The 21,474-nt window shown below is 41.4% G+C and overlaps 1 protein-coding gene across 4 annotated transcripts in view; it reads left to right on the plus strand.

The window, feature by feature from the left end:
- dgkb (diacylglycerol kinase, beta) overlaps window positions 1-21,474 on the plus strand; it is an 801,318-nt gene that overhangs the window by 279,250 nt on the left and 500,594 nt on the right. For all 4 annotated transcript variants that reach the window (XM_072575379.1, XM_072575382.1, XM_072575380.1 and 1 more), the window contains exons 11-13: window positions 2,347-2,435; window positions 2,536-2,652; window positions 19,610-19,708. In XM_072575379.1, coding sequence (XP_072431480.1) covers window positions 2,347-2,435; window positions 2,536-2,652; window positions 19,610-19,708 — 305 coding nt within the window. The remainder of the gene's footprint in view (window positions 1-2,346; window positions 2,436-2,535; window positions 2,653-19,609; window positions 19,709-21,474) is intronic.

Here is a 21,474-nt window from a genome sequence, read left to right on the forward strand (position 1 = left end):
TTGTTGAGAACTAAAACACTTTAACAGCACTTCAGATTAAATCCTATGAAGTGACCATTTCACAAGCAAATACCTTTGAAAATGCAACTACTTTTTATTCACACCGAAGACTATTTGGATATTTGTTCTATTTGTAGGATGTTTTTTGCTGTGTTTACTAAACAGTGGATTTACTGTCCAAAGCTAACCAGATCCTGTGTGACAAAAAAAAAGTTAAAGTTTTTGCATGACATTCTGAATGCTTCATATTGGTCTCTCTGCTAAAATAATCAAGTATTTTAAGATTTGCAATGTAATTAAGACACTAAATTAGGAATTTACTTGTCAAATGTAAACTTGGGTAATTTGAATTAAACAATTTGAATTAGGGGACATGTACCATATTATGTGTCAGATTAAAATCACAGACCATAATAAATGGAACAACTGCCGTTGCTTGGTAGTACTGAACTTGAGTATTACTGAAAAAAGTGAAATGTTTTTGAAGCTTGTACCCAATCATGACAGGCACAAGAATACCAAATTACAAATACCGCAACAATTCTCCTCCTACACCCCTCTCAGATTTCCAGTCTTCTCAGCCCCCTTTTCCCTCCACCCCTCTGTTCCTGTTGAAGAGCTTATGCTCGAAACGTCGACTCTCCTGCTTCACAGATGCTGCCTGACCAGCTGTGCTCTGGTCAGCTGGTCCAGTGCCACACTTTGACTGACTCTCTACCATCTGCAGTCCTCACTTTCTTCTACTTCCTCGCTAGTTTAACCAGATATGCACGAGAAGCATTGTTGTGTTTGTTTCATCCATGAAGATGTTAAATAATGTAAATGGTGGCATCAACAGTCTGTACCAGTGTATGTATTATGACAGGCGGCTAGCCCACCCTTAAATCTATTGAAGGCCTTAAGTGGCTAATGAGCTACCATGTTAGAGCCTCAGTGTGTCTCTGAAGCAGTTTTTGAATCTGAGAGTTGAGGTGATGCATTGCAGCTTTGATTGCATGTACTGGCACTGAGCAAGAAGGGGATGTCTCCTGTCAGGACTACCAGGAGCACACTCCAGACTTATATCCCACGTTCTATGCTTCCATTCCTAGTCTCTGAACCATTGCCGTACCACCCTTGTGGAGATCTTCCAAGTGAGACTGTTTAAATTCCTTGGACCTATCTCAAGACTGAGGACATCTTCTCTTCCTCTTTTAGACTATTTGTAGTGGCTCCTACTTTCTCCTCCTCTGCTGGGACTGTAGAGCTGCCAGTCAATCAGAGTGGCTAACTCCTTTGACTTACTGCTTGCTGCCTTCAGCTTGCCACCTCGTCTGAGTTGCCACCATTCCCTCCCCACCACTCCCACCTGTCCCTGCTCCCTCTAAACTTCCTGCTTTGTCACTTCACTCTGCTGAGCTCCCACTTGCTGAGAGAGAAGGAGGCAGTGAGTGGAGCTATGAGCAGGGAAGTAAAGAGCAGAAGGGTCGATGAGAAGATCCTATGAAAGATATCTGCTGAACTGATGTGAGTGAGTTTCACCCATTAAATCCATCTGATTAGCCATGGCAGACTTGGCTTTCATTCCTTAATTTCCTGTTATGGGGGAGCCAATGGATTCTTTGCTCTTGGCCTACAGTGGCAGTAGTCCACACACAATGATCAGGATATGTACAGACATAATTAAGTGCAGGACATTTGGTAGACTTTTGTGCTTTGTGCCGGTTCATAGCTGAGAGAAAATACTGGTCATGATCTCGGTGAATAGTGAAACAGGTTTGAGGAACTGAATGGCAGACTCTTGCTTTCATCTTCAGTCGTCTATAAAAAGAAAATAATCACATGGCCTTTTGACTGCTGGGCGGCACTGTGTCTCAGTGGTTAGCACTGCAGCCTCACAGCAGCAGGGACCTGGGTTTGATTCCAGCCTCGGGCAACTGTCTGTGTGGAGTTTGCACATTCTCCCTGTGTGGGTTTCCTCCGGGTGCTCCGGTTTCCTTCCACAGTCCAAAGATGTGCAGGTCAGGTGGATTGGCCATGCTAAATTGCCTATAGTGTTAGGTGCATTAGTCAGAGATAAATGGGTCTGGGCGGGTTACTTTTCGGAGGGTCGGTGTGGACTTGTTGGGCCGAAGGGCCTGTTTCACACTGTAGGGAATCTAATCAAATCTAATCTAATCCATATTGAACTTAGATCCACCGGATATTTTATCAAGTGCTGAACGTTTATGTGTATTTTGATCATAATCTGCTTTTATCTTGCAGGAAAATAAAATACTTGTGAACTTGATACACAGTATGCTTTTGCTGGTTTTAGTCATGGAGTATAAAGACTAAGATGACTGACCTGTATTTTTAATTTTGTAGTTTGCAAGTATACAGTTCATGAGCGTTGTGTGGCCAGAGCCCCACTATCCTGCATTAACACCTATGTCAAGTCAAAAAAGAATGCTACTGTAAGCCGTCCTCTAATTTAATTCTCACTGTGAATTGCATTTACTTCAAATTCCAGAGTTGGTATGTTTTCTAAACCAATGATATGCATGTCTTCCATAGGTAATGCATCACTTTTGGGTGGAGGGAAACTGCCCCAAAAAATGTGACAAGTGCCATAAAGCCATCAAATGTTATCAAGGACTTACAGGTCTTCACTGTGTATGGTGTCAGATCACTGTAAGTATTATAGCTCCATCCATCCACTAATAATAACTAATGCCAACAAGAACAGAGGGTGTCCGAATAGCAAAGCTTTTAAGTTGTTTTTAAGTTGTTCTATTTCAATTATGAATATACAGCAAACCTCACTGCACTATGTATTCTTTCATGTCATGTAAGATTTAGAATTTCCTTATTATGATTTAACGTTGTGTCACAACTTTAGAGTAAGATGAAGTAATGAAGTAATAAATTGTTTTGTGATTTTAATGAATTTGGAGCTGTCATATGGTGGTAGCAAAAGTTTTGACCTGACTTTTTTCAACGTTTTGAAAAGACAGAAATGAGGAGTTTCATGCATTTCAGACTATTCGGTACAAATTACAGAACATGATTTCAACTTGCTGCCTGTGTTTTTTTTTAAAAACAATATTTGTTTTTAAAAAATATTTGTTTTAACTGCTGTTGGTATTATGTTGTAGTTCATTAAATTGAACATAATGGCAAGTCATTAGGTTGTGGAGTCATGATAATTTCATGTGTTTCAAATATCAATAGAAATCTGTTTAAAAAGAACACAAAATGCTCAATAGGAACGGCAGCATCTGTGAAGTAAAAAACAGAAGTTCCAGATGAACGAGCTTTGTCCAAATAGGACATAGTGGGGAGGAATTTTTAAGGAAAGCAACTTTTTTTTTAAAAAGTAGAAGCAAGTACATCAGTGATCCAAAGGCACATTTCATCCCAAGGTACTGAATTTCCTTAATTAAAAGACAAAGTATGAAACTGATTTTAGAACACTGTACCTGATTTGATTTTAAAAAACCTTTTCCCTATAAATCAGTTTCAGAGGGACAAGCAAAATTGACTATGAAGCTTTTTCCAAACATTAAATAAAAACAAAATACTGGACTGCTAGAAATTTGGGAAAAACATAACAGAATGCTGGAGAAACTCAGTGGGCCTGGCAGGACCTGTGAAGAGAGAAACAGTTCATGTTTTTAGATTGGAATAACTCTTTATAACAGGCATTCAGTAGAGTAGGTTGGGAGAACCTCTTCTTTAAGTAGAACCGGTACATCATTTACACCCATCTGAGGGCATAGGCAAGAATTCAGTTTAACACTTCACCCAAAAATATTGCAATTCAGATAATGTAGCAATGAATTGGCTTCCCAGCCAAGGTTTGAACAATCTTTTAATACTGAAGCAAGAATGTGGAAGTAAGACCATTATCAAAAATATGTGCTGTTGCATTGACAGTTTTACTGTGTTTTGCTATATTTTTAATTATTTTGATAATGGAGCTGTGAATGGTAACCTAGAGTAATAAGTAGACAGTTTTTCATCTTAGCTTGATGATTGGGAAGCATTAATTGTAGCAGTGCCAGGCAATGATTATCTTCAACAACAAGTTCAAACCCTCAACTCTACCTTCAATGCCACCATTTTTCAAAGTTTATCACCACTACACAGGTTTTATTGATGTAAAGTCATCTGGTCCAACCATTCCAATAATGTCCAGATATTCATGCTCCCTTCCTCCATGAGTGGGGATGGGGGAAGGCAGTGTGTGCTGGGCATTTAGAAGTGGAAAGTCCATCATTGGCCTGACTCCATTCAATTATCTCAGAGTCGGAAGGAACAACCAAAAGCAAATAGGCCAAAACATGAAGACAAAGCACTAGCAGTCCCCATTTGGTATATGGTGAGGGAGTCTGAAAGACTCATGTACATTAACAGCACAGAAAGCGACCATCTGGATTATCATGCCTGTCCTGGTCAACAAAGACCTGACTGCACTAATCTAACTTTTGGATTGTCCTGCAGACTATGGCAATGCAAGTGAATATCTAAATATTACTTAAATGACACAAGAGTTTCTCTCTCAACCCCCCCCCCCCCCCCCCCCCCCCAGCTTAGACACTGAATTCGAGATTCCTATCACCCACTAAGTGAAAACAAATTCTCCGTAACTGTCCACACACACACACACACACACACACACACACACACACACACACACACACACACACACATTCTTTAACCTCTGTACTACTGGAATGAGTGCTGTCCAATCCATTCTATCTATGCACCTCTACCAGGTACCCTTGTAACGTTTGCTGCTTTAAGGAAGATGACTCCAGCCTATCCAATTTTTCCTTCTAGCTCAGACCTTCCAGCCCTGGCAGCATCCTGGTAAAAACTGGAAGTACTAGAGTAACCCAGCAGGTCTGGCAGGATCTGGAGAGAAACAGAGTTAACGTTTTGAGTCCAACATTACCATTCTTCAAAATGTTAACTCTGTTTCTCTCTTGATGCAACCAGAACTGCTGGGTTTCTCCACCATTTCATGTTTGTATTTCCAATTTCTCGGATCTGAAATATTTTGCTTTTATTTGAAACATTCTAGTAAATCTCCCCTGTATTCTGTCTATTACAATTGGATCCTTCCCATAATGTGGAGATCAGAATTGCATGCAGAACTCCAGTTGTGTCCTAACCAGTGTTCTGTGTCAATGCACTCAATGTTCTCAGGGAGGAAGTTCCAGGATTTTAATACGGTGACAGTGAAGGAATAGCAATATAGTTCCAAGTCAGGATGGTGAGTAGCTATGAGGGGAATTTTGAAGATGGTGGTCTTTGCATACATCTACCATCATTGTTCTTCTAAGTGATAGTGGTCGGGGTTTGAAATGTACGGTCTAATGAGGCTTGGTGAACTCCTGCATTTCTGTAGATGGGACACACTGCTGCTACTGAGTGTTGGTTCTGGAAGGAATGAATGTTTGTGGATGTGGTGCCAATCAAGTGGACTGCTTTGCCCTTGATTGCATCAAACTCCATGTTGTTGGAGCTGTGCTCATCTAGATAAATAGAGAGTATTTGAGCATATTCCTGACTTGTTTCTTGTAGATGGTGAACAATTTTTGTAGAGTTAGAAGATGAGTTACTTGCAGCAACATTCTTAGCCTCTGATGATTGCATTGATATGTCTAGTCCATGATAATTTTCTAGTCACCTCAAAGCCACTTCTCAATTTACATGTGCTACCTTTTGGTTTTCTGCAGCTCTTTTTTCATTCTTGCAAACCTATTTGTTTGGTGATGCAACAAGTCAAAAATCTTCTGTATTTGTGTAGACATAAATTTGGACTGACACAGTAACAGAATGGAAAGAATTCATCAATATCTTCAATAATTATCAAGCTTTTATTAAACATAAAGCCACAACACAAGCAAAGCCATTGATTTCCTGCAAACCAATGGATTTAAATTGGCACAAAATCGCTGACCTTGGTTAACAGGTTTCTTTCCAAAAGAACATACTTTTACATAAAAAAGGTATAGTTTTATTTCAATCTTCACAGAATTAAGGGGTTGTGGCTGATGCATTTCCCACATATGCATACAAAACTAATAATTTTGATAATTTCAATCAGGAAGTCACTTCCCTTCTTACTTCATCTCAGATCTTAAATTGAGACTTAATTGTAACAAATAGCGCAGTGTTCATTACAGTAGCGTGGACTTCCTTTTTCCATGTGGTAGTTCCTGAACTTCTGCAGCCTTAAACTAAAGATTTACAAGGCGTTTATTACTTCAGTGATTTAAAGTTTTCCTGACTCATAGTTAATAAGAGTCCTACAGAATGGAAACAGACCTTTTGGTCCAACTCATACAGGTCGACCAGGTATCCTGAGCTGAATTAGTCCCATTAAGGATAGGACTTTCTGTCTGTTGAGTCTGCATCATCAAAAATACACTATATCCACAATTGTCCAACTTACCAGTGCTAGACCCATAGTCTTGAATGTTATAAGATGTCAAGTGTGCAGTCGCATACTACTTAAAGGTTGTGAGGTTTCCTGCCTCAACTACCCTCCCAGGCAGTGCCTACCAGATCCCTACTAAACTCTGGGTGAAAAACGATTTCCTTCAAACTCCTCAAAACCTCCTTGTGTTTAACTGAGTATTTCTTTACTGGCAGATTTCAAATTGTTCTGTGTTTCAGCATCCCTCTCTCCTCCTCACATCCTCACCCTTTCCCTCTGCTCTTCTTGCAGCATCCTCTGCAATCTGAAGCTTCCTCTTCCCCCTCTTCTTCCAAAAAAAACCTTCTTGCAGCATTCTCCTCCCACTGCTCCCACTCCTCTCCACCCCTTTTGTAGACACTCTCACTGTGGTTTCAAGCCCTGGGGTCAATTAGATGAGCTGAATTCCAGATTTCCCAATGCCTTATTGCTTGCCATATTGTATAGACCAGCAACATTCTGGGTTCAAGCCTCATTTTGAATTTGATCTTAAGCTCGACTAGGGAAATGAAGTGTGTCCAAATTAGTAGTACTTTTCTTTGCCTGCTGGGGAAATGATTGAGGCGTTTTGATGGGCCACTGTCCAGTCATTTCTGCTGAAAAGTACACTTGGGTGGATATCAGATAAAGATTGATTGAAGAGTCACTGGACTCGAAACATCAACTCTGCTTTCTTTCCAGAAATGCTGCTAGTCCTGAGTTTCTTTAGCAATTTCTGTTTTTATGTCAGATAGGGATATATCTGTGCTTGAAGGTTTGATTAAGATTTGTAGCTCGGATGCCAGTTGTTGTAGTTGTGGGTTGTTTGCTGAGCTGGGAAGTTGATTTGCAGATGTTTTGTCCCCTGCCTAGGTGACATCTTCAGTGCTTTAGAGTCTCCTGTGAAGCACTGCTGTATTGTATCTTCAGGAATTTACTCAGTTCCATTCCTATTGCTTCTGGGTGCCAGTACTGGTTGTTCATTGTAGTGGCTGGTATATTGTGTCTAGGTCTATGTCTAGAATTGCATGAAACACTGTAGAAGACAAACAGGCAGACAACTAGCAATCCACATCCATGAACACCAACTAGCTACTAAACGCCATGACCAGCTGTCCCTAGTAGCCACACACAGCTGACAGGGAGCACACATTCGACTGTGACAACACAACGATCAGAGGACAGCCAGAGAACTTGTAGAAATCCTGAAAGGGTTCAGAAAAGATTTACGAGAATGTTGCCCGGGGTGGAGGATTTGAGCTATCAGGAGAGGTTGAATAGGCTGGGGCTGTTTTCCCTGGACCGTCAGAGGCTGAGGGGTGAACTTATAGAGGTTTATAAAATCATGAGGGGCATGGATAGGGTAAATAGACAAAGTGTCTTCCCTGGGGTGGGAGAGTCCAGAACGAGAGGGCATAGGTTTGGGGTGAGAGTGGAAAGATATAAAAGAGACCTAAGGGGCAACTGTTTCACGCAAAAGGTTGTATGTGTATGGAATGAGCTACCAGACGAAGTGGTGGAGGCTGGTACAATTGCAACATTTAAAAGGCATCTGAATGGGCATATGATTAGGAAGGATTTAGAGGGATATGGGTCGGGTGCTCGCAGGAGGGACTAGATTGGGTTGAGATATCTGGTCAGCATGGACTAGTTGTTTCTGTGCTGTACATCTCAGTGAATCTGTGACTGTATAAGCATGGCACTCATCCACACACTCCATCAACAAGCACACAGACCTAGACCCAATAGACCAGCCACTGTAATGAGAATCCAAAAGTATTAGGAATGGAACCAAATAAATTCCAGAAGAGACAGTACTTCACAAGAGGCTCCAAAGTATTTGTGTTTGCTTGTGTTTACATCCATGGTCAAATAATTTAGTATTGGACATGAAGTGTGGAGTCCCAGCTGGAGAGCTGCTAATAACTATGGAGATGTATGATATTAATAATGGGGCAATGTGGAGATTTGGTTGTGGGGGGGGGTGGGGGGGGGGTGGGGGGGGAGAGGAGTCTCAAAAGCCTGCAGTGTCCTTTTTTTCCCAAAATAGCCATGTTTGTGACTATGTATTTCAGTGCGAAGGCAGGAAGAAGGGCTATGCACTGGCTGGGTCACAGAGCTTCCTGAACTTAGTGGCCAGAAACATAATGCAGGCTGATCTACTGCCCTCCCATCTCTGTTAGTGTAGTTTCAAAATTAGCAATTTGGAAATTGCCCTTATGAATTTTCTTCCCTAGTAGCAAAAGCAGACGTTCTCTGCCCAGTGATTCTACATAAAATATTGCAGAAAGGATTAGCAGCTGAGAACATCACATTATTACAACTCAGGCAAATATTTTGAAACTGTTAGTGTTGCAGTGTTTTGTTTCACAATCATTTCCTTGCAAATAAGTGTTGTTTTGAAGAGACTTTTCATGCTTAGAGAAAAACACAAGCAAAAGCTCTACCCTTTGTGTTGCTGGTAATTGACTTTTATTGAGCGTGAACTGCCATATTGAAGCTCTGTATTTTAATCACATGATTACTGGGTCCAGCCGAGTAACAACAGCTTCCAAGAGCCTAATCAGGGACAAGCAAGACAGGCTAGTGACATTTACTGTGCAAGATTTATTTCTGTCCAACAGTGGCGCAAAACCTACGTCATTATTTTGTAGTTTGTGTCCATTTTTTCTCCTGAGGAACATCTGGCGTATTAAAGGGCATACAACCAATTTGCATTATTTTAATGCATAACATTTACTGTTCTAGTTATCAAGTAGAAATATATTTGGGTCCAGGAAGAGTAGTTGGCTCATTTGCTTACTATTTAATCTAACCAAAGTTAGCTTAGCCTGCTGCAAGACTTAGAGAAGAAGCTGAGAACTGTTGTTTTTTTTGAAAATCTGCAATTAACATTCAACTTTGTCAATAAGCAAAAGAAGAAGACCCACTTCCCACAAAGTCCATCAGAGTTTTTTTTCCAGATGTTACAATTTGATAATTTTCTTGTTAAGCCTGCACACTGCCAAATTACAGACCTGCTATTTATCATTGAATTTCAATGGCTCATTGAGGTGCATTCATTTAATGTTGTATCGCCTGGTGAGCATTAATTAGCGTACAAGTAGCCACGCCATTGCAGTTGGGAATTTGCGTGACAAATGAATGAGATTACAGTGCCACTGAATTGGAGTACAATGAGGCCTTGGCGTCCTTAGTATATTAACCCTACTTGGTTCTTAATTTCCTGTTGCTTAGTTACCTGTGGTAAGTGAACCTCTCTGCATAAATATCTCTATGCACCAGTCAGAGGTCAGATACTTGATTTCAGAGTCTGCTTTTAATTCGAACTTAATACGCAGGTTTTTTTAAAAAAAACAGCTACTTTCCTTCGCTTAGTTAGTTGAGGAAAACAGCATGGGTTTAAGAACCAATTAGAGTTTCTTTTCTTAGCACACACCTTACTATATGTTTTTTTTCATGTGAAATAATGTTAGCTGTAATTATTATTTTGATACATTAGAAATTAGTGTTTCTCCTGACCTCTTGATTGCTGATGTGAGAATCGAAGGCTTGTTTCCAAACCTTTATTTTCACAAAGGAAATGTACGAGTTCAATCTTATTGGCCATATGCTCTGTTGCCTAGTAACCTGCAGACTTTGTTGGGGCTTAAGGTGATTGTTTTTCTTTTCCATAATGTACACGAGCTGGCAGGAGATTAGTTTCAAATGTGTATATAGTTAGATTTGGTTTTTGAGAGGGAAATACAGAGAAGTTGCATCTATTTTTGGATTTCACACAAGCGATTGTTTTAAATTTAGTAAACTGCAAGGTGTTGTTTGTCCTGTTTATAATGTGTACTTTGAATAAGTAGATATAATCAATAAAATATATTATGCTCATTAAACACACAAAAGATTAAGTACATTGTTGTATCTGCCGGCAAACTCTCGGTTGATTATTAACCTCAATTGTTATTAAACATACATTAACTGTAAGTAATCTGGTGAATGAGCAAGCCATTTTTTAAACTTGCACTGATGTTGCTTACAATCAATCATGATAAAATGTACCTAAGTGCTTGGCTGATGATATTTCTTTTTGGCTATCTTGCCCTCCACACAGCAACAGCTGGGATCCCACCAATTCCTGTCTGCAGTAACATAGAACATAGAACAATACAGCACAGAACAGGCCCTTCGGCCCACGATGTTGTGCCGAACATTTGTCCGAGCTTAAGCATCTATCCATGTACCTATCCAATTGCCGCTTAAAGGTCACCAATGATTCTGACTCTGCCACTCCCACAGGCAGTGCATTCCATACCCCCACCACTCTCCGGGTAAAGAACCTACCCCTGACATCAGCCCATAACTTCCACCCTTCACCTTAAATTTATGTCCCCTCGTAACACTCTGTTGTATCCGGGGAAAAAAGTCTCTGACTCGAAATAATCCTCTGATGATCGTATAAACCTCTATCAAGTCACCCCTCATCCTTCGCTGTTCCAATGAGAAAAGGCCTAGTACTCTCAACCTATCCTCGTAAGACCTATTCTCCATTCCAGGCAACATCCTGGTAAATCTCCTCTGCACCCTCTCTAAAGCTTCCACATCTTTCCTAAAGTGAGGCGACCAGAACTGCACACAGTACTCCAAATGTGGCCTTACCAAGGTCCTGTACCACTGCAACATCACCTCATGACTCTGGAATTCAATCCCTCTGCTAATGAACGCTAATACACCATAGGCTTTCTTACAAGCTCTATCCACCTGAGTGGCAACTTTCAAAGATCTATGAACATAGACCCCAAGATCCCTCTGCTCCTCCACCTTACTAAGAACCCTACCGTTAACCCTGTATTCCGCATTCTTATTTGTCCTTCCAAAATGGACAACCTCACACTTGACAGGGTTGAACTCCATCTGCCACTCCTCAGCCCAGCTCTGCATCATATCTAAGTCCCTTTGCAGCCGACAAAAGCCCTCCTCACTATCTACAACTTCACCAATCTTCGTATTGTCTGCAAATTTACTGACCCACCCTTCGACTCCCTCTTCCAAGTCATTAATAAAAATGACAAACAGCAGAGGACCCAGAGCTGATCCCTGCGGAACTCCACTTGTAACTGGGCTCCAGGCTGAATATTTACCATCTACCACCACTCTCTGACTTCGACCAGTTAGCCAGTTCTCTATCCAACTGGCCAAATTTCCCACTATCCCATGCCTCCTGACTTTCCGCATAAGCCTACCATGGGGAACCTTATCAAGTGCCTTACTAACATCCATGTACACTATATCCACTGCTCTACCCTCATCCACATGCTTGGTCACCTCCTCAAAGAATTCAATAAGACTTGTAAGGCAAGATCTACCCCTCACAAATCCGTACTGGCTGTCCCTAATCAAGCAGTGTCTTTCCAGATACTCATAAATCCTATCCCTCAGTACCCTTTCCATTACTTTGCCTACCACTGAAGAAAGACTAACTGGCCTGTAATTCCCGGAGTTATCCCTATTCCCTTCTTTGAACAGGGGCACAACATTCACCACTCTCCAGTCCCCTGGTACCACCCCCATTGACAGTGAAGACGAAAAGATCATTGCCAACGGCTCTGCAATTTCCTCTCTTGCTTCCCACATAATCCTAGGATATATCCTGTCAGGCCCGGGGGACTTGTCTATCCTCAAGTTTTTCAAAATGCCCAACACACCTTCCTTCCTAACAAGTATCTCCTCTAGCTTACCAGTCCGTTTCATACTCTTCTCTTCAACAATATGGTCCCTCTCATTTGTAAATACTGCAGAAAAGTACTCATTCAAGACCTCTCCTATCTCTTCCGACTCAATACACAGTCTCCCACTACTGTCCTTGATCAGACCTACCCTCATTCTCGTCATTCTCATGTTTCTCACATACGCACAAAAGGCCTTGGGGTTATCCTTGATCCTACCCGCCAAAGATTTTTCATGCCCTCTCTTAGCTCTCCTAATCCCTGTCTTCAGCTCCCTCCTGGCTATCCTGTATCCCTCCAACGCTCTGAACCTTGTTTCCTCAGCCTTATGTAAGCTTCCTTCTTCCTCTTTACTAGACATTCCACCTCCCTCGTCAACCAAGGTTCCCTCACACAACCATCTCTTTCCTGCCTGACAGGTACATACATATCAAGGACACGTCGTATCTGTTCCTTGAAAAAGTTCCACATTTCAATGACATCCTTCCCTGACAGCTTATGCTCCCAACTTATGCTCCTCAGATCCTGTCTTGCAGCATCGTATTTACCCTTCCCCTAATTGTAAAACCTGCCCTGTTGCATGCACCTATCTCTCTCCATAACCAAGGTGAAAGTCACAGAATTGTGGTCACCATCACCAAAATGCTTACCCACTAACAAGCCCATCACTTGTCCTGGTTCGTTACCGAGTACCAAATCCAATATGGCTCAGGTTAAGAACTTGGGGTGTCATAGAAGATTGAACATACAGCACCATTTGGGTGCGTGTGTAGTGCGATCATGATAATTCCTTCTGATGTCACAGCATTTTCAGAATTGATATTACAATAGAAAATAATATCTTTATTGTTAATTTTAATTTCCAACTTTAAGGTTGAAAGGCAAACCATTATTGACACAGCAAACTGTTGTAACTGTAAAACAAGTTAATTGTTCAGGCTTTTAAAATAGGAATATAAAAGAAACGCATTCTAAACAATAAAAGAAAAGCCTTCTACCTAATAGTAAAATATGGCTTTGGAATATCATATGCATCATGGACAATATGTAATTAATCTGAGATTGCATACTAATGTGGAACAGCTACTCCTCAGTGTCATGTCTTCAGATCTTTAATTGTTCTTCTGAGGTTCATTTCATGGATTATGTAGTCGCAAGAAAGATTTATTCATCCAGTACTTGACACTGGAGATTTGCTTTGACAGCCTTAGCACAATTACATTACTCAAAAGAATTGATAGAATACCTAAGGATCTGAGGTATTAGAATTGAAATGCTTGTCTAGAAATAAGGATCTTCATAACTTTAATGGGTAGATGATTAGATGACATAATTTAGTTCGTGTGAACACTTTTTTTTCTGAGTTGCAGCTCAGTTTATCTCTGTGCTTAGCTTTGTAAAGTTAAATATGATAGTGCGATAGGTTTATATATGTACAATTTTGGAGCTGATCTGCATTCTAAAATCAGAATCATGACTGAATCAGAAGATTAAGGATTCAAAAAACATCCAACATATGACTTTGAGCTCATAATTTAGGATGACACTAAGTCAACAATTAGAGCTGCTGTCTTTTGGCAATGAAAATAAAGCCTGGCTGCTTGTCCCCCTGGTTTTTTTTATCAGGGATGGCTTAACAAGAGATTGGATTTTACGAGGATCTTAAAAGAAAGAATGAAAGTGAGGGATGTTTGAGAGGGAATGCAAGAGTATGGTACCTTAAGTGATGAAAGCTATATCCACTAGTGGGTGTTAGACAGAAAAGCACAAAATGGAGTACGGAATTGGAAAGCTCTGGGTGGGGAGGGAGGTGGTGTGGAGGGGCACGTTGTAATGCTGCAGATGGTTAGAGATAGAATGGGCAAGATCACAAAGGTATTTAAAAATGCACTTACAATTTTTAAATTCAAGGTATGAGAAAACCAAGACTCAAGGTAGGTTAGCAATGACTGGTGGTGAATGTATCCGAAAATGTTAATAATTTGAGTGCATTAAGCACGATCAATTGTGCTGATCTCATGAATTCGTGGTCTGAGTAAAGTAGGTGCCAATAAGGGACAGACCTGAGGCTAATGAACTCCTCGCAGTCTCTGTAGTAAAGTAGTCATATTCAAGTGATCTATAAAGTGTAGAAGTAATACACTGGAATTATTTTATTTATTCAACAAGACTCTTCTAGCTAGACCAAAAAAAATGGCCATCCTTTGAAGTTTAATATAGGTAAGTGTGAGATCTTGCATTTTGGAAAGTCAAATCAAGCCTGGAGTTTCATGGAGAATGGCAGGGCCTGAAGAAGTGCAGTGGAACAGAGAGACCTTGGAGTTCAGATCCACGGTTCTCTGAAACTGGAGTCACAGGTAGACAGGGCAGTGAAGAAGGCTTTTGGCACTCTGGCCTTCATCAGTCAGGGCATTGTTGGGAAGTTATGTTGCAGTTTTACAGAATGTTGGTGAGGCCACACTTGGAGTATTGTGTTCAGTTTTGGCCACCTTGCTACAGAAAGGATGTTATTATTAAACTGGAAAGAGTGCAGAAGAAATTTACAAGGATGTTGTCAGTACTCAAGGTTCTGAGTTATAGGGACAGGTTTGACAAACCAGGACTTTTTTCTTTAGAGTGAGGAGGGATCTTATCGAAGTGCATAAAGTCATGTGAAGCATAGATGGCATGCGCTCTGTTTTTCCTAGTGTTGGGGAATCGAGGACTAGAGGGCATCAGTTTAAGGTGATAGTGAAAAGAATAAAAGGAAAACTGAGGGGCAACATTTTTACACAGAGGGTGGTATGCATATGGAATGAGTTGTCAGTGGATGTAATCAAGGCAGGTACATTAACAGCATCTAAAAGGCATTTAGACAAATACAAGGATATGAAAGGTTTAGAAGGATATGGGCCAAGTGCAGAGAAATGGCGTTAGCATTGATGAACATTTTGGTCGGCATGGACCAGTTTGAGCCAAATGGCCTTTCTCTGTGCTGTAGGACAGACTCTATCCTCATTCATGCTACACCTCTTTGGGCTTGAGGGAGCCCTCACGTACAACAGTACTATATTGCGAAATTACTAAGTGTTCTACAAAGTTAAGTCTAACAGTTCTTCTGTATGACTTGGGAGCATTTCAGGAAGAGACCGTGTCTGCACAAAGCTGAAATTGTTTCACAGTTCCGAGCTCTGCATTCCCTAATTCTGAGGATCTTAAAAATAAAGGCAACAAAATTTCTTTCTTCCAAGCACCATCAAATCCTAGAAATCCCAAATCATACATCTTATACAAGTGACAGCAGCATTAACAGTTGTTGATGTGGAGTCACTATGTAATTCAGTCTGACACTTCAGCTTAATGCTGTATTGGCAGATATTTTCTCTTTCAGATGTGTCATTAAAATGAGGCTCCATCTGTCTGGTCAGATGGATATGAAATCAAAACATTCTGCGGTATCAATTCTTCGAGTAACCTGGCCAAATTGTTCCATATCACCAAGACAGATTAACTGATGATTGATTTCATTGTTTGTGGAACTCTGCTCTGTGTCTGTGAACTGCCAGATTTGCTGATGAAACAGCAATGGCTGCACTTCAAAATAAGTTCAGCCTTATGAATTGCTTGGGGGCATCTTGAGACGTTCAAAGGCATACATAAATATGAAAGGTCATTCTTTAGAAAGACCAACTCCAAAAATGACAAGGTTCCATCATATTATTTCATGTTGAATAATTTGCAGTAATTCACCACTTTACTATTGTAAAGTTCCCACAACACTAAACATTTAGGTTTTTAAAGTAGGAAATCCAGGTTTTAAATAACAGTTTCTTAATCTGCCTCAGCATCCAGGGAAAAATAAGTTATGCCTTTGCATTGTTCACAGTTAGGGGAGGTATATCACTATTACTTTAGATTAGTATCTAAACGAGGGCTGGATTTAGTGTAGCTGAGGTATTCTCATCCAACACTTTGGTGAAATGACAATAAACACCTGTCGTTCCCTTGGGGTAAACCAGGTACTTAAGTACATACTGTCAGGAATTCCCCACGTTAGAGATCCAGATGGGCTGGCCAATCAGAGACTGGCTCAGTGCCAGCATCCGCCAACTAAGTGATTAGACTCCAGATGCACTGTTGTTTTTCATTTCAAAAATATACTTTATTCATAAAATATTTTGATGATCTGTACAATTGGTCATGCCATACGTATGTAAACATTCCATTTCTTTGCATACAGAGACAGAGTAATCATTCATATATACAGGTCTGTACGATAACTATCCACATATTTAGCAGGGGGATCAGCGGAGCCCCCTTACTGCGTCGGCCTCTGTGCTTAGGCAGGCAGATGTTACACGGTGGTCTTTCCCCACCGCGCCTTGGCAGCAGCTGCCCAAAGCTTCAGCACATCCCTCAACACGTAGTCCTGGACCTTGGAATGTGCCAGTCTGCACCACTCATTCGGGGTTAACTCCTTCAGCTGGAAAATCAACAAGTTTCGGACCGCCCAGAGAGCGTCCTTCACCGAGTTGATGATCCTCCAGGCACAGTCGATGTTCGTCTCGGTGTGCGTCCCGGGGAACAATCCGTAGAGCACGGAGTCCCATATCACGGCGCTGCTCGGGACGAACCCCGACAAACACCACTGCATTCTTCTCCAGACTTCTGCGTAGGCACATTCCAGAAGGAGGTATGTGACAGTCTTGGCCCCCCCGCAGCCACTTTGAGGGCAGTGTATGTTGAGGGAGAGAGTCCGGGCGTGCATAAAGGATCTCACAGGCAGAGCCCTTCTCACCAGCCAAGCCATGTCTTGGTGCTTGTTGGAAAGTTCTGGCAGAACTTTGACAGTCTGCTCAGGGAACCGCTCGATAGGATCCGCCCTCGCCTTTTCCCACAGGGTCTCAAGGACACTATGTGCTGACCACTTCCTGATGGACTTGTGGTCAAAGGTGTTTTTCTTCATGAACTTCTCCACGAAGGACAGGTGATACGGAAAGGTCCAACTACTCGGAGCGTTCCAAGGCAGCGAGGCCAGGCCCATCCTTCGCAACACTGGGGACAAGTAGAACCTCAGTACGTAGTGACACTTGGTGTTTGCGTACCACGGATCCACGCACAGCTTGATGCAGCCACACACAAAGGTGGCCATCAGGGTGAGGGTGGCATTGGGTGTGTTTTTTCCCCCCTTGCCCAGATCTTTATACATCGAGTCCCTTCGGACCCAGTCCATCTTTGATCTCCATATAAATTGGAAAATGGCCCGGGTGTCTGCAGCGGCACAGGTTCTGGGAATAGGCCAGACCTGTGCCACATATAACAGCAATGACAGTGCCTCACACCCGATGACCAGGTTTTTTTCCCACGATGGAGAGCGACTGTAGCTTCCATCTGCCCAGTTTCTGCATCATGCACTGTGAATGAGTGTGAATGGGGGTCAGGAAGAGTGGATGGGTGGAGCCTCTGGAATGAGGGCAGGTGTATTGCTTTCATTTGCCCCTCCTTTTAGATGTTGGGTTACTTGATTGAGAACAGAGTGCTTGATAATGAAGCATTTCCAGGAGGCCACTGGTAATCCTAACTGGGTGGAAAAGCCATGCAACTCCAATTAAATCCCTGAGTCACTATTGAATATGATGGGCTGAGGGACTGTGGGTATAAATTAACTGATTAATGAGAGTCTAATTGACATCCCATCACCAGCAATTGAGAATTGCTGTTCAGCCCATTCTGCGCTCTGACTTGAATGGGGGCGGTTCTGCAGGTGCCAGGGGTTGAAATGATGATTCTCCCTTGACTGAATGAGCCAGTCACTATAATTCCTACTGCAAAAGACTGCATTAAATCCATCTTGAAGCATGGCATCACTTTACATGAGCAATCTATTAAAAACTACTCAGTGGTGACTCTATTTGTTCCATCGCTTCACCCCAAGCGAAAGCGATACCTTACATATCTGGTCTGACAATTGAGAGTGGTTTGTCATTAATGTTTTGTCCATAGGTGTACTCAGAAACTATGAGTTATTTGCTCTGACAATATCTCAAACAATTGGTGAATCCTTCCACCCACTTTTCTTCTCTGTCACAGTAGCCTAAGCATTTTTATTTTCCAGCCCCTCTTTACTTTGTTTGTGCCAGAGATTTCCATGTTACTATTTTCTAGCACGGCACACAATCCACAATTCAATGGCTGTCATTTCTTTTGAGCCATCTTTCCAATCCTGCATTCAAGAAGTCTCCTCTTCTTCACTTGTTTCTGACTCTGTGCATTGCTGGCTTGGTCCTTTCTATCTTAGTTTTCTTAAATTTTTAGTTTATTTCTGAGTTTGTATTTACTTTCGAAGCTGGGGGGAGTTTACGAGCAGGAATGACTCCAGTTTCTCATCATTACTTCCCCTCAGACAAGGTTAGATGTGTCGCTCAACATTTAGCTTTGCCAAACAGTTGTTTGGTGAAGCTCCAAATTTTAACATCTTTCTGCACAAAAGAATGGATATGTAATGAAAAAATAGAATATTTAATTCCTTAAAGTGAGTTCCTTAAGAATATAAGTTACTTTTACACTGCGTACCCATTGTCAATGTTCTTCCTTTCTGCCTTAATCTCCTTAATGACATACGTCATGCACAATTAAACTTCCTTTTCAAAAATGAGCTATGTCTATGAAAAGCTGGTGCCCAGCCTAAATTTACCATATTTGGAGTACTGTACATGTACTTTGTTGATTAGTCATGCTCTGGCCATTTGGAGTCATATCAGCTGCTTAGGGAAAGACCAAAGAGCATGTTTAAAAATCAGGAAGTACAGGCTAAAGATTGGCAATGACTATTAGTGGATGAGTTGTCAATACATTTGTACAAGATTTCCAGCTTGGTATTTAATGGTGTTAATGCTCTGTGTTTCCTTGGGTCTGATCCTACCTCCAAAGTCCTAACTTTGTACATCAGAAATCTTTATTTATGAAAGTGGAGTTTGTACAGTTTTTTTTTAGATTAGATTAGATTAGATTACTTAGTGTGGAAACAGGCCCTTCGGCCCAACAAGTCCACACCGCCCCGCCGAAGCGTAACCCACCCATACCCCTGCATCTATATCTACCCCTTACCTAACACTACGGGCAATTTAGCATGGCCAATTCACCTGACCTGCACATCTTTGGAGTGTGGGAGGAAACCGGAGCACCCGGAGGAAACCCACGCAGACACGGGGAGAACGTGCAAACTCCACACAGACAGTCGCCTGAGGCGGGAATTGAACCCGGGTCTCTGACGCTGTGAGACAGCAGTGCTAACCACTGTGCCACCGTGCTGCCCATAAAAAGTAAAAGTATAATGATGGAGCAGAAATAGTCTGTGAAATAACTATCAATGACTATGCTAAAATGGGTAATCAGTTTCCAAGTTTATTTGTTATTGATTTTCAATGGTGGCTTGATTCCAAGCATTTGACCATCACCTAAATATGTTTTATTTTGATAACAACAGCTCCACAACAAGTGTGCTTCACACGTGAAACCTGAATGTGATTGCGGACCACTGAAAGATCATATCTTACCACCATCTTCGATTTGTCCCATTGTACTGGTAAGTTGCCTGTGTTGTGAAATCTCTCGCGTTGCTCATAAAATCAGAAATTGGGTAAGGCATCCAAAATGTTTACGTGCAATATAATAAAAAAGCCTCTTGTTACTCTACAAAAAGAAAATCCAAATACTTTATAAACAAATACTCAGACTTAGCACTGTCTGATTAAGGAATAATCTCTGTATACTGGTGTTATTTGATGGGTAACCAGGGATGGCTGTGATTCAAAGGGGGGAAATTGTACATACAGACAAATTCACTGATTCTAAGTTTCTTGTCGGGAGATATGTTTGAAAATGTGGCTATCTTTAAGTCTGAACCACGGTGACCCAAATCTTTGTTAACTGTGGCTCGCTAGGAGCTTACAACTGATGCACATACATACTATATTGTATAACCAATAGCTAACAACCACAATAAGCTGAACACTGTATTGCATTCTATGATTACAAATGGGCAAATATTATGAATTTATGCTCTGACATGGTGTTTACTCCATTGGCAGTGTATATCATGACTGTAGTCATATAATCGTCTTAATTGTCCTTGTGCTACCCCAGGCCCTCTCCTTTTTCTCACCTACGTCTTGTTCCTAAGCAACACCATCTGGAAAGACAATATCAGCATCCACATTTGTACTGACAACAGGCTGTTATGCCTTACCATTGCCTCTCGAGATCCCTCCACTGTTTGTACATTGTGAAACATCCATTTCTCAATGGTGGAAAGACCAAACCCATTTCCTTTGATCTCTACCACAAACTGCACTCACTGAACATTGACTCCATCCCTATCTCTGGTAAATAACTGTGGTTTAATCTAACTATTTGAAAGCTTGGTGTCAAATTTGACAGAGTTAGACTTCCCATTACATATATAAGACATCATTGAGACCACTTGCTTCCACATCTGTCATTCTACAACTAAAATTTTCATCTATTTCTTTTTGTCACTTTTAGACTTGATTATCCCAATGCATTCCAAGCAATACTCCCATTTTTCACCCTCCATAAATGAGTCAAAAATTCTGTTCCCATATTCTAAACTCTGATCCTTAGTCCCAGTGACCTCTAACCCTTATGTTTGTTGACCTACTGTGTTGAATCCTGGATTTCCTGCTCTAGGAAGGATGTTGTGAAACCTGAAATGGTCTAGAGCAGATTAACAGGGATGTTGCCAGAATTGGAGGGATTGAGCTACTGGGAGAGGCTGAATAGGTTGCTGATGTTTTCCCTTGGAGTGTCAGAGGCTGAGGGGTGACCTTAGAAAGGTTTATAAAATCATGAGGGGCACAGATAGGACGAATAGCTGAAATCTTTTCACCAGGGTGGGTGAATCCAGAATTAGAGGTTTAAGGTGAGACGGGAAAGATTTAAAAGGATTCTAAGGGGCAACGTTTTCACACACAATGGTGCATGTATGGAATGAGCTGCCAGAGGAAGGGGTGGAGGCTGGTACAATTACAACATTTAAAAGACATTTGGATGGGTATATGAACAGGAAGGATTTAGAGGGATATGGGCCAAGTGCTGGCAAATGGGACGAGACTAATTTAGGATATCTGGTCAGCATGGACAAGTTGGATCGAAGTGTCTGTTTCCGTGCTGTACATCTCTATGGCCCTATATTCTTGATCCTGGCTCCAGGAAGGCAACAAACCATTCTGATGTCTTATGGTCAGCTGTCAAAATGTTTGTGCCTCTAACTGGAGAGTCCCCTATCACAATCGATTGCTTGGAACCTGATGTACCTGTCATTTTGTTAGA

Source organism: Chiloscyllium punctatum, chromosome 8 (assembly GCF_047496795.1).
Source record: "Chiloscyllium punctatum isolate Juve2018m chromosome 8, sChiPun1.3, whole genome shotgun sequence".
Classification (NCBI taxonomy): Eukaryota; Metazoa; Chordata; class Chondrichthyes; order Orectolobiformes; family Hemiscylliidae; genus Chiloscyllium; species Chiloscyllium punctatum.